Below are 14,200 nucleotides of genomic sequence, written 5' to 3'. Positions count from 1 at the left end.
CCAGCTTCCACCATCTTGCGTTAAGCTCAAGACTCAATCACTTATTCAGAAAACATTTCAAGGGTCTACTTTTACGAGGCCTTTAAATGATGTGCTGTGGAGAGATGTGAAGATTTAAAAAACACAGTTCAGGCCTTGAGGAAGTCAGTCCCTCAGGAGTGTGAAGATGTTGATGTAAATACTATAGAATCAGTGAGAAAGAGCGAGACACCATAGACGTGTAGCTGTCGGGCACAGCTGCCCAGAGGGAGAGGAAGCCGCGCAGGATGGTGGACGTCTGTATCAGTCTGTTTTTGCGTTGCTATAGCAGAATACCTGAGACTGGGTAATCTATAAAGAAAAGAGGTTTATTTGACTCCTGATTCTGGGATGGCTGTATCTGGTGCTGGCCTCAGGCTGCTTCCACTCTTGGCAGTCAGCCGGTGAATGCAGGGAGATCACATGGTGAGGCAAAGCAAGAGACAGAGAGAGGGAGGGGAGGCACCAGGCTCCTTTTAAAAGGCAGCGGGAACTAACTGCTGAGAACTCTCCCTCCCCACCCCCATCCCCAGGGGGATATTAATCTTTTCATGAAGTATCCACCCCCATGACCCAAACACCTCCAAATACTGCAACGTTGGGGACTGGGTTTCAGCATGAGCGTTGTGGGGACAAACATATGCAAACTACATCCATGTGCTGTGGTTTCATGGAACAGGGACAGTGATGCCCAGCTGAAGGCTGGGGAGGATTGGAACAGGCAGCAGCCTAGGAGGGCACATGGGCAGGGAGAATGACCTGAGTAGCATGGGGGGGGCGGGGAAGAGGCATCCTGTAGAGGACAGAGCAAGTAGGTCAGTTTTCTCAAGGCGTATCCCAGTTCCACCACTCATAAATTATGAGATTTGTGGGAAAGTTCCTTACCTGCTCTATGCCTGAGTTTTCTCATCAGTACAATGTAGATACTAATAACTACCCCCTGGGGGGTTGTGAGGATTTAAATGAATTAAGATGAGTATATAGAGATATAGAAAGTGCTTAGAAGGAATCCTGGGCATGTGAGAGCTCAGTGAGTGTTGGCTCTATGATTCAGAGGGAAGGAAGAAGAGGCAGGTGAAGAAGGGAAGGTGGTCAGGTCAAGACCTAGGCTGGGATGGGTCAGGATGGAAAAAGTAGAAGGACCAGGAATCTATCAGAGGTGGAATCAATAGCAGTTGGAAAACTACTGGATGAGGGAGGAGAGGAAGGGAAGGGTCAAAGATGGACCTGAGATGGGGTGATGGGGCAACATTCATTTGGCAGAGAAAATGATAAGAGCTAAATTGACGGGGTGCCACCTCATGCCGGGAAGGGTGAGAGGGGCTTTCTGTACACCTCCTTCGTGGATGCTCACACAGCCCTCTAGGTGGCTCCGCATGCCCCTGTTCTACACAGGCACTCCTTGGGAATCCTGACGCTGACCTCAGAGATAACAGGGGTAATGGCCCAAGAAGCCAGAGGGCAGCAATTCCAGGGACACAGGCCTTTAGAAGTATAGGCAGTGGAGAGAGGGAAAAACCTCAAAGGAATGGGGAGAGGAAGCATGTCTGAGATTCAGAGAGACACAGAGGGAGCAGGGAGAAGGGAGAGAGAGAGAAGGGTGGCAAGGGACATACAGAGAGAGAGAAAAGGGGATGAAGCGAGAGAAGAGGCGGGGAGGAAAGCAAGGGATGGAGCCAGGTGGGAGCTCCCCTGAGTCCTGCCCTCTTCCCAGGGGCTCCCAGATCCTGGGCTCTTCCCCACCAAGCCCCTCAGCTTGGGGCTGAGCTGGGTGGGGTGACCTGGGACAGTATCCACGCCTGCCCCAGAGTAATGACTCTGGTTTCCATTGGTCTTCCTTCTCTGACTGGAAGGGTGCCTGGGTGTGGGGCTTTCCAGGAGCCTTCTCTGGTGCCTTCAGTGCCTGCCTTCTGTTAGGGAAGAAAAAGCTGGGATGACTCATGTTCTACAGCACATGGCAAGATCACGGCCCTAGCACAGGCCACATCTTCATGCCACGCTCCCATTTCCATCACTGGAGGCTCCAACACTGAATCCCCATGCCCTTCACTGAGCTTCCATTTCCACACTTAATTCCATTATCTCCATCATTTCACTACCTAAACAAGATCAAGAAACTTACTGAAAGTTTTCGGATGGCCTCTTGGCCCCTACCAATAGCTCTGCTTTCATTTAAAGAGATCTTCCATAGCTAGTGTGGGCTCTTAGGCTAAGGGCTTGGGATGACCTTCTGAGCCATAACTTGGAATTATGGGTCACCAAGTCCAACTTCTTCAATTTACGGATGAGCTGAGAGGAGCCCAGAGGAGGCTTCCTCTGACTCATTTGTATCAGCTGGTCATGAGAAAAGCTGGTACTAGGACCCGGGTGAATGATAATATAATAACAACAAAAGAGTAAAAAGTGACCACTCTGTGATCTCCCTTGAACTGAAGGCAATGATGGTGATCTCTGTGATAACTCCTGACAAGCTGCCTTTTTTACACAACAACATATCTCCATATCTATGAAAAGTACATTTTAAGTGGCTGAATAATATTCCTTTTTATGTATAATTTATGCAACTCTTCCCTTATATGGATTGTGTTTGCTAACTTTTTTTTTCTAAAAGATGACTGGTAAGGGGATCTTAACCCTTGACTTGGTGTTGTCAGCTCCACGCTCACTTATTGAGCTAACCAGCCATCCCTATATGGGATCCGAACCCGCAGCCTTGGTGTTATCAGCACCACACTCTCCCGAGTGAGCCACGGGCCGGCCCCCTGTGTTTGCTAACTTTTTAAAACATTGCTGGGATGAACATCCTTGTGCACTCGTCTTCCCAGACTCGTGTATTTATCTCTTTGGAATAAATTCTTCAAAGTGTGATGAAATTTTCAAACTTAAGCCAAGAGGGCCTTAAAGTTCACCCAATTCAACTCCTCTTTTTACAGAAAAGGTTGGGGTTGAGGTGCCACAAAAGAGGTGGAGAAATAAGCAGGAGCTTCCTGGAGTTAAGGCAGGGCACAGAGGGAACTAGTAGGTCCCCTGTAAGAAACCTGAGGCTAGAATTGACAGTTGGCCGTACCCCAAGAAGGAGAGGGAGGGCTGAGCCAGGAAGCAGCATCCTTCCTAGCGTGGAGCCCTGCTCCCCACAATTCTAAAGATCCTGATTGCTTCTCCAGCCCCACTATGACCCCCAACTCACTCCTGTTCCAACTTATGAGATCTCAGAATTGACTTAGTTGTCAGGACTTTTCCAGATGTAGAAGAGAATCCAGGTTGGCTGAAGCCGTAGAAGACACTAACTTTCTTACTTTATTGAAAAGTCCAGACATATATGACTGCATCATATGTGTCCAAATGGTGTAACGAAAGCTCTGCCTCTGTCCACCTCTTGGCTTCATTTTCTCTGAGTGGGTTTTATTCTCAGGATCTCTCTCCTTGCTCCTCTCAGGTTTTATCCTATACTCTCAGAACACCCAGCAGCAAAAAAGACTTTTTCCTATGGTTCTTGCAAAGTTCCAGAATTGATTCTCACCAGAGAGGTCACTTGTCCATCACAGAACCAGTCATGAGGGCCAGGGGGATAGTGTAACTGATTGACCAATCTGAGGCTTTAAACCCTTCCCCAGACATGAACTGGGACAGCCTCACCCAAGATCACAAAGGAAATTAGGAGCAGCGTAGCTTCCCTTCAGGAAAACTAGAGTTCATTTAGTAAAAGAAGAGGGAACGAATGATGGGCAGAAGACATCCAATGCAAACATATTTTATGAATTTCAGTGACAAGGAACCAAAATTGCATCCCAGAAGTGCTTATACTCACCCCTGTGAACCAGTAACCCCCTGGCTAATTCCAGCTGGAGGCCATTCTGACACTCGGGAAGGCTGCTCATGCCATGCTGGTTGCTGAGTTTCTGACAGATCACCCTTTCCTAAATGGTGAAAGCAAGAAGGAGTTGGAAACTTTAGCTAATGCGTCATCTGTGTTGTTCTCTCTCACCTCCTCTCTTCCCCTTCCCTGTCCCCAGAGTTCCATTTCCCCTTAATATACATGTTCTCCAAGGCCAGAAGAATTCTCATCTGGGATTTGAATGGAATCCTTGAACTCGCCCCAGTAAAGCAGCGCTGGGAGCCCTTTGCTCACGTGTCCCTCCTACCATCTCTCCCCCAGGTCTTCTATCCACAGCCTGGCAGCTGGACCGAGAGAGCAAGGAAGAACACATCCTAGAGGTGAGTAATGGTGCTGAGCAGTTCACTGGATTTGGAAGCCTCCTGAAGGACACCAGGCTGAAGGTCATTTGTGAAGCCAAGGCAGGCCTTGGAGCCACATGCATGTCTCTAGCACTGAGGCTGAGGAGGGTCAGGGAGGAGGACACACCTGAGAGCTGGGCCTTGATGTGGTTGGTGGTAAAGATCCTTGGGTCTTTGCTGGCTCTTCAGCACTGAAAAGGGAAGGAATCTGAAACCATGTCCAGGCTGGGCAGGAACTGTTGATTGATGAGCATTGTCTGCAGTGAGTGCAGGAAGGGAGAGCAGTACACACGTACTATGTATTTGTCAGGTATGGTTTCCAGTCCATTCCACTGGCTCAGAGAGAGAAAATCACCCGAGGTCAAACACTAGGTCAGTAGCAGAACCGGGATGAAAACCCAGACCTTTGTCTTCTAGATCTGTGCTCTCTCTAGGATGACTCTAAAATCACATGGGCATCCCTGGTGCCAATTCCAATGAGAGGCTCATGTCAGTGACCTAGAGGGGATTAAATCTGAAGAGAAGTATCTCAGGTAGAAAATCTAGCTATTTCCCCTCCTGAGTTCTATGTAACTGGTGAACAAGCCTTTTTTCCACTCTTGAAGGCATCAGAAGGGAGGAATACCGATTCCTCAGCAGATTTGAAGTTTGCCTTCTATGCTGCCAGGCACTGCACATTCTTTCTCTTTGTAAGAAACAGGAGTTATTAGTAAGCAGCAGCTAAATGGCCTTCTAGGTTGCCTAGAGACCAAAGCTTCTCCATAGTTCAGAAGTAGATATTTACCTTTAAACACCAAAATATTATTAAAATTCTGAACCACTTTGTGTGGAAATGTTCTATCTCATACAATGCCCTTGCAACTACTCGCCCCTACACAAAATAGCTTCTGATTCTGAAATTGTTTGGGTGCCTTTCTGCTCACTGGCTTTCATTTCATGCTCTGGGCTGCATGTGTGTCTCCAAAGGTACCACCCATTCCTTCAGAAACATCTTCTCACTGTTTTTTTCCTAACTTAAGTAGCTTAAAGAAACCAGGGAACAAAGCTTCAGAGAATTATGAGCAAATAAAAAGTGGTCTCTGAGAAATGACACACGGGCCATCCGAAGTGAAGATCACCAGGTTTTGTCTGAAGTCTCTGACATTGTCTTCTTCCAGTTCTTTCTGGTTCCTTTCTCCATTCTTGCCGGTATTCCTCTGGGTGATATTACCAGAGAGCTGGGTTCCAAGTAGGTAAGGTTACAACAATACAACCAACAAGCACATACCAGAGAACAGACTACGTATCTACAGGCTGTCGCAGTGGTGGTGGGGTGGCGGTGAGTGGCAATACATGTTCACTACTTTGCATTTGGCAGCTCGGGTGCTCATGCTCAATTCTGTCCCCAGGTGACTGTGTTGGACAATGGGGAGCCGTCCCTAAAGTCCAGCTCCAGGGTGGTGGTACGCATCTTGGATGTCAACGACAACCCACCTGTGTTCTCCCACAAGCTCTTCAATGTTCGCCTTCCTGAGAGGCTGAGTCCGGTGTCTGTTGGGCCTGTGTACAGGCTGGTGGCTTCAGACCAGGATGAGGGTCTCAATGGCAGGGTCTCCTACAGTATTGAGGAGAGTGATGAGGAGGGCTTCAGTATTGACCCTGTCACGGGCGTGGTATCTTCTAGCAGCACCTTCACAGCCGGAGAGTACAACATCCTAACAGTGAGTAGATGGATGGAGGCCCCGCAGGGAGGAGTGGCATGTGGCATGCCTGGTTTGTGATTTTCTTTGAGGATGCAGGAGGATGGAGACAGACAGCCAGCATGAGGGAGGCGGTACTACCCACCCTGGCCTTCTCCCAGAAAAACTGGGAGTCTGACTTCAGAAAAAGGATCAGCATTCTGGGCCTTTCTCTTTGAGGGTATATCCTCAAAATTTGCCTGGGAAATCCTCTATTCTCAGAGATAAGTACTTTAGTGAGAGTAACAGGAGCTTTGGAATCAAGATAAGCCTGAGTTCTGACCTAGCACTCCAATTTTACACCTGTATGAGCTGGGACAAGTCATTTAACCCCTTTGAGTCTTTGTTTTATCATCTGTAAAATGGGAATAAGAGGTTTTTTTTTTTTTGGTAGAAAGCCAAAATATCACATTGCTAGGGCATGAGTTCACATATCAGACAGCCTGAATTCAATCCTAGCCTCATGGCCAGCCAGGCATATAATCCAGTGGGTGAATTCATCACGCTGAGCCCCAGTTTCCTCCTGTAAAAGGGAGATGATAATAATTCCTCTCTCGGGGCTATTGTGAGGATTAAATTAGATATTGCACACAAAACTCTTAGAGCGAGGCCTGATAATAGTGAGAACTCAATAAATTCTCGCTTATTACATTTATGATTGTTGGGATAGATAAAGGACATGTGTGTAAAGTCCAGTTTAGGAACTAGCACACAGTAAGTTTTCGGTTAGTAGTGGCTTTTATTATTTTTTCACTAACCATGAGTTTTTGAGCACAGGTTGCACATTTTGTCCAACACTATGCCTGCAGCAACTAGCATGGTGTCTGTTTATAGTAAGCCCTCAAGAGTGCATTGAATGAATGAACGAATGAGTGGATGAGAGGCCAACTTGGTCAGAATCACATGGCACTCTTGTTCTGGCCTGGCCACCTGTGTCTTCTTGTTTCTTGGCCTCAGCCCTCAATTTCAGTGTTGATCCCTTTTTAGGTCAAGGCAACAGACAGTGGGCAGCCACCGCTCTCAGCCAGTGTCCGGCTACACATTGAATGGATCCCCCAGCCCCGGCCGTCTTCCATACCACTGGCCTTTGATGAGACCCACTACAGCTTTACAGTCATGGAGACAGACCCCGTGAACCACATGGTGGGAGTCATCAGTGTAGAGGGCCGGCCTGGCCTCTTCTGGTTCAATATCTCAGGTGAGATGAGGTCTAGGGCCCCAGGAGGGCCAGTCCCTCTAGTCCTTATAGACCAGTCTAGTCCTCATGGTACAATCCTTCTGACCCCACTTGTTGTCATGCTCCTTGGCAGCCCCTCTTTTGGCCCTGAGTGGTGATGGCCCTTCCTTGGTTCTCTGGGGCAGTGGGTAATAGAATGCACCTCTGCCAAGCTTTCCCTCTGTTCCTGCCATCACCTCAGGTGGAACATCATGATATTGCTGGTAACACCAGCCAGAGTTGGGCAGTGCCTCTGTTACCCCAAGTGCTTGGGCTACCTAAGATGAATGGTCCAGAAAGACCCAGAGCAGAAAGCGCAAGCTTTATGTTTTCTTTTCTGCCTCAGTGTGAAATCAGCATGGAGCTGAGTTCACTGACCTTGAACCTGAGGCCAGCTGTACGCTGGGCCATACTCAGTGTCTGGTCCCAGGTTCCATCCTCAGGATCAGGGGAAAGTACCCATTCTCATTCTAGGAGGCAGTTGGATCCAGGCTATGATGGCCTCATCCAAAATTCCTGTCTCTAAATCAAGTTTTCGTTTAAACATCTTGGGGTCACAGAGCCCTTTGGGAATCTGATGAATGCTTAGGTTCTCTTCTCAGAAAGTTGTGCGTGCGCACGCACACACAAATGTAAATTTGCAAATAAATTTAGAGGTTTTATAGGCTCTCTGAAACCCATCTGGAGATTTTAGGCTAAAAATCTCTAATCTAAGAGTTTCAGCATCCACATGAACCGTGGAATCCTGTTACAGAGTTTTCCAGCCTGGTTCAGAGATAGGATAGGATATGCTCCTGGCCCAAGCTCTTTGACCTTTTGGACTTACTTCCGGTTTTGATTCACTGCTCTTTTCATGGTTTAACTTTTTTCCCTTTTATACATAATTAATGCATATACCCTATAGAACATTTAGAAAACATGAATGCAGAGAAAAAAAATAAAAATCACCTGAAGTCCCAATTAGAAGATAATCCACTGTTACAATTTTCCATGTCACTAAACAGATGTCTATTTACTAGACATCTAAATAGCTTCATGCTATTCTATTTTGTCACAGTTTATTAAGTCAATTCTCTCTTGTTAAGCAGAGTTATTTCCATTTTTTTCTGTGTGTAGGCACAGGACTATTGCCCAGCACTATTGTAGGTAGTTTGCATAATATCTACTTGTAAACCATGAAGGGGAGCTCCATTACTCCTACATGATTTAATCCCAGTAGCAGAATAAGTTCTACTGCAAATTTTGATCTTCCTATGGGACTCTTAAATCCTTATAAGTTGGCCTTTTCTGCATCACCACTTGGGTCTTGATAATAATTTGACAATAACTTGATGGGATAAATTATAGCTTTTTAGACTCTTGGGATGATAAACTCCAGCTGGTCACCCAGATATAGTACTATATCTGAACAGAGTCTAAGAATCCCTGATTCAGGACCTACATTGAATGCCCGCAGTCCTGCCAGCCAAGGTTGGCATCCACTACCACATCCTCTAAATCTCATGGTCACAGCCCATGTTGTGCTACCGCTGCCTAAATCACTGAGGTTGTGAGTGCTTTTTCTCCACTCCCACTCTAGGTGGAGACAAGGACATGGACTTTGACATCGAGAAGACCACTGGCAGCATCGCCATTGCCAGGTCTCTCGATACAAGGAGGAGGTCAGGCTATAACCTGACCGTGGAGGTGACTGATGGATCCCACACCATTGCCACCCAGGTTAGAGTCTTTGGCTGGGAACCCCAAGTTGAGAGGAGATGGGAGGCTTCCTTGGTTAGGATGAGGCATAGAAAGCTTTCTGTGGATATGGTGTACCTGAAAGTACACTGAATTGAGAACTGAGGTTCTGGGCTACAGTCCTGTCTAATGCAGTCTACATCTGTGATCTAAGAGAGAATTCTTGTTCCCACTCTGGATCTCTGTATAATGAGGGGGGTTGTCTAAATGAGTAGTTTTCAATTAAAGATAGAGTGCTACAGGGGCTACCATGGGTATGAGGAATGATGGACAGGTAAATGGGGTCTGGATTTCTACTCTGGCTGCAGCCAGAGTTTTATGTTTCATAGATTGGGATTTCACACAACATTTCTTTTGAAGAAAAGGTCCTTTAACAAAATTTTTGTTTTTTGAAAACCACTAGACTGAATGGTATCTGAAAGCCTTGTGATTTTGAAATCCTATCATTCATTCAACAGATATTTATGGAGTGACTGCTGTGCACTAGGCACTGTGCTAGGCACGGATGGTACAGTGGAGATCCAGGCAGACATAGTCCCTGTCCCCATGGAGCTTACAGGCTGTCTTCTCTCCCACTGCCTCCCTAGGTCTACATCTTCATGATTGCCAATGTTAACCACCATCGGCCCCAGTTTCTGGAGGCTCATTATGAGGTCAGAGTTCCCCAGGACACACTGCCCGGGGTCGAGCTCCTCCAAGTCCAGGCCATGGATCAAGACAGGGGCAAAGGCCTCATCTACACCATACATGGCAGCCAAGACCCAGGAAGTGCCAGCCTCTTCCAGCTGGACCCGAGCAGTGGTGTCCTGGTAACTGTGGGAAAACTGGACCTAGGCTCAGGGCCCTCCCAACACACACTGACAGTTATGGTGAGTGAACCGAAAAGACAGGTAAGGATGATCTTGAGGACTTGTGGGACTGGGCATGCCTGGCGGCATGCTGAAGGTTCCCTTTCCCCTAATGAGCCATGTGTACCGATGCTCATAATGATAGTTCACGAGACAGAGTTGTGACATTTCACAGTTGGCCAGAGGCACCTTGCATAAAAAGTGCCTGGGAGTGAAGATAAAGACGGGACAGCTGCCAAGGCAATTCCTGTCAACCTTGGCTTTCCCTGGACTCACCCCAACTATCCCCCAACAGTTCTCTCCCTGATGCATGACTTCATGACCACAATGTTGATACATATAGTGTCAGAGCAGGAAGGGACCCAGAGACCCACCCACTCAGAGCAAGAACTAGGGTCAGGCAAGTGAGGCGTGCAGGGCACAAAATTTGAGGACTCACTTTCTGGGTCATGTGCCTGCTTTATTGTTATTACTAATTAACACAATAATTGTACATACTTATGGGGTACAGAATGATATTTTGATACACATATACAATGTGTGATGATCAAATCAGGATAACTAGCATCCATCACCACAAACATTTATCATTTTTTTGTGTGTGTTGAGAACATTTGAGCTCCTCTCTTCCAGCCATTTGGAAAATACAGTCATTGTTAATTGTATTCACTTAGCACTACTATAGAAGAGATATTTGCATCCCCATTGTTCATTGCAGCACTGTTCACAACAGCCAAGATATGGAATCAACCTAAGTGTCCATCAACAGATGATTAGATAAAGAAAATATGGTGATTATGCACAATGGAATACTACTCAGACACAAAAAAGAATGACATCTTGTCATTCACAGCAACATGGATGAGCCTGGAAAACATTATGTTAAATGAAATTAGTCAGGCACAGAAAGACAAATGTCACATATTCTCATTTATATATGGGAGCTAAAAAAAAAAAACCACAACAGTTGAGTTTATAGGAGTAGAGAGTAGAATTGTGGTTACTAGAGGCTGGAAGGATGGGAGAAGGGGTATAGGGAGAGGTTGGCTAACGGATACAAACTTATTGCTAAAGAGGAAGAAGTTCTAGTGTTCTATAGCAGTGCTTGTGTTTTTATGATCCTGAGAGGTAAGCACCTCCTTAAGTTCTGCACCCTACATGCTTCACATGCCTCACTCTAGTCCCAGTCCTGACCTCACCCATTTCTCTTATCTTATACCTGAAGCCCACAGAGGAAGAGAGACTTGCTCACCATCGTACAGTTATTTATGATAGAACCAAAATCAGAGTCTGGCCTCCTATCTCAAGGGTCAAAGTCCTTATGTGCTAACTTATCATCCTCTGGGCACATTAATATATATTAAAGACTCTGAGAAGTCCTGCAGCAAAGAAAATGGTTTAACTTATTTAATTCAGTGCTTCTCAAATGTATTTGACCACAGAATTTAGGGTATTTTTTTCCTGCATAACATGTTAGCATCTTGAAAAACTGATACTCTCTGAGACCTAAATTGGAAAATGCTGCTTCTCTACCTATTTCTGCCTTTCTCCTAAAGTAGAATTATCCATTGAAAAAGTTAAATCAAATAATCACTAATGGATGAATTTATTTAAAAAGAGAAAACAATGTAGATTAGAACAAGATTTAAAGGAATACAGAGAGCTAAAATGTGGTACATTGTTCACTGTCATTCTCTTTCATTGACCTTAGCCTAACCCTGCTTCCTCCTGTTTCATTCACTACTCACCCTATTGCCCCCTTGGGCCTACAGGTTCGAGACCAGGAGATGCCCATCAAGAGGAACTTCGTGTGGGTGACCATTTACGTGGAGGATGGAAACCTTCACCCACCCCATTTCACCCAGCTCCACTATGAGACAAGTGTTCCTGACACCACAGCCCCCGGCACGGAGCTACTACAGGTCCGAGCTGTGGATGCTGACCGGGGGGCCAACGCTGAGGTCCATTACTCTTTCCTGAAAGGTGAGAAGCTGGTCCTGGGTTCAGAGGATGGGTAAAGGTGCTTTGGAAATACAGGACAGCACTAGAGGCATGACTTTGCAAATTAATCGAGAGCTGAGCCCTCCAAGCTTTGGCAAATGATAGTTCTAGAGCATTCCCTGGGACTATAATGACCCAAGTTAATGCACTTCCAAACACGGTACTATCAATAACAAAGGGACTACTCAAGTTATGGGAGAATTTGCACATTATATAAAGTCACCAGTGGCCATACGTGCAGAAGATGCTTATGAAGTCTATGTATCATTTAAAAATGTAATAACCTTTGTGCATGTACATTAGAAGGGACCCATAAATACTTTGTAAGGTGTGTGGCATAGTTTTAGGAGTAAATTTTATTTTCTGCTGAGGCCACATAATGATTTAGTATCTATTATATGGTTTTCTTCATCTCAAAAACAGGAATAATATTAGCTGTGCTAGAAAGTCATTGTAAAGATGAAAAGAGAAAATGTATGTTAATACATGTTATAAATTGTTAAATGTTATACAAATGCTGGGGGCTATTACTATCATCGATAAGTGCTAATTATAAGTAATTAATGTAACAAAAGTGATAATACCCAGCATCCAACTAATTATTAATGATAATTTGTAATGGTTGATGATGCATAATTAATGATATTAATTAATAATAATTATCCTTAATAATAATTAACACTTCATGGAGCTAGTTCTATGGAGGGACAAGGATGAACATGACTTGCTCTGTGAGCACAATGTTAATTTATTGTGTATCAGTATCTTATACACTTTTAAGAAATCAGAGCTTTTCACATTTTCTTTTTTGAAGAAACAGTTTCCATATGACAGAAGTCTATTCGTTCCTGAAGAAGAATACAAATTATAAAGCATTGTTTACTTTTTGTGATTTATGAAGTATAGTCACATCTTTTATCTCATTTTATCTCACTGACAACCCTACTAATGGAGATAATATTTTATTTCACAGATAAGATTAGTTTTAAAATATCCTTCTTGAATACAGAATAACACATGCTCATTTCTGAAAACATGAAAAATATGGGAATGTATAAAGAAGAGCATAACACCCAGCCCTAATTTTCATCACCCAGAGATAATAATTTGTGTATTTCCCGCTCATCTTTTTGTAATATTGAGATCATAATGAATATACAGTTTCATGCCTTGATTTTTTTTCTCTCAGCAGCGTAACATAAGAAATTATAATTAGAACTATATTTAAGTAGTTAGCTACTTTTAATGGAACCAGTTTAAAACGGCAGTTTACTCATTGAAACCATGTTCTTCAGCTGAACTTAGTGTCTATATCACAAATCACCTAACTAGTCAGCTGGGGAAGGGCTTCAAGAGCAGAAGAGTCAGATTGAAAGTTTTATGATGAAGCTTAGTTGTTTGCTTTGCCACTCAAAATCATAAAATATGCACCCATGTGATAAAGGGAATGAGAAATGTAAAGAGCAATATTTTCTCAAGTGTGAGACCCATGCCTCTGCTGGTGAGCAAATGATTCAAAGGTCACTCAGTCACAGCATTAAGTAGGTCATCAGGCATGGAGAACAGACTACCTTTTTAATTCTCATTCAGGCTTCCTGATCGAATCAAGGACAAAGCCTCAGCTGGATACTAGAATCTCTTTCAAGTCTTCTGTAACATTTGCTGCTCTTTGTCTCTACCAGACAAAGAGGATAGGTCTCAGGCTCTCACTTTTTAGCAAGCAATAGATTTTTATCTAGATTTTAATAAGATTTTTTTTTTCATTGATTTGGTTTTGAGGTAACCTCTGATTTACGGCAAGCGATAATGGTTTTCTTTTTAAAGAAGTGATATAAAGTTGCCTTTAGAAATATTTGTTGAATTTTAAGAAAATATCAATTTAAAGAAAAACATCCATTAAATAACAATATAAAATAGTACAGGCAGTGCTAGATATTGAATAAAATTATAAAGCGATGTGAGAATGCCTGAAGTTTAAGAAACATATTCTATTCAGTTCCTCCCCACGGATTCCTTGACCCTCACTCTACAAGCCTGACAAGGGACTTTCCCACAATAGACCATAAGTGGAGTAGACAAGGTGATTTTTAAAGTCTCTGTCAATTTCGATAGTTTATGATTCCATACTTACCACTTTCATCTATCAAGCATATAACCAAAACTATTAAAAGTCATATAAAGGATGGTTAAAAATTCTGTATAATGTCACTGGAGCTTTTCCTACAAAAGACATCACCGAAATTTACAGTGGAGTGTGCATTTCCTACAAGGTATAAGTTTCCTTTCTTTGCTTCAAAGACCTATTACAGCTTTGGTTTGTAGGTTAAATTGTGTCCCAGAGACAGAGTGATCATTGAAGCTGCCATTTATGAAGCACCTACTATGTGCATCATGCCAGGAATTTTATGAAGCATATATCTACTCTA

General features: G+C 44.1%; 1 protein-coding gene across 1 annotated transcript in view; it reads left to right on the top strand.

The window, feature by feature from the left end:
* The window catches only part of FAT2 (FAT atypical cadherin 2), a 60,095-nt gene that overhangs the window by 7,114 nt on the left and 38,781 nt on the right, over positions 1-14,200 (top strand). The window contains exons 3-8 of the mRNA XM_063085402.1: positions 4,175-4,233; positions 5,643-5,954; positions 6,960-7,170; positions 8,768-8,907; positions 9,513-9,794; positions 11,546-11,756. Of these exons, the coding sequence (XP_062941472.1) occupies positions 4,175-4,233; positions 5,643-5,954; positions 6,960-7,170; positions 8,768-8,907; positions 9,513-9,794; positions 11,546-11,756 (1,215 nt within the window). The remainder of the gene's footprint in view (positions 1-4,174; positions 4,234-5,642; positions 5,955-6,959; positions 7,171-8,767; positions 8,908-9,512; positions 9,795-11,545; positions 11,757-14,200) is intronic.

The sequence above is a fragment of the Cynocephalus volans genome, chromosome 2 (assembly GCF_027409185.1).
Source record: "Cynocephalus volans isolate mCynVol1 chromosome 2, mCynVol1.pri, whole genome shotgun sequence".
NCBI classification, from domain to species: Eukaryota; Metazoa; Chordata; class Mammalia; order Dermoptera; family Cynocephalidae; genus Cynocephalus; species Cynocephalus volans.
This window is presented reverse-complemented; position numbering and strand designations above follow the sequence as displayed.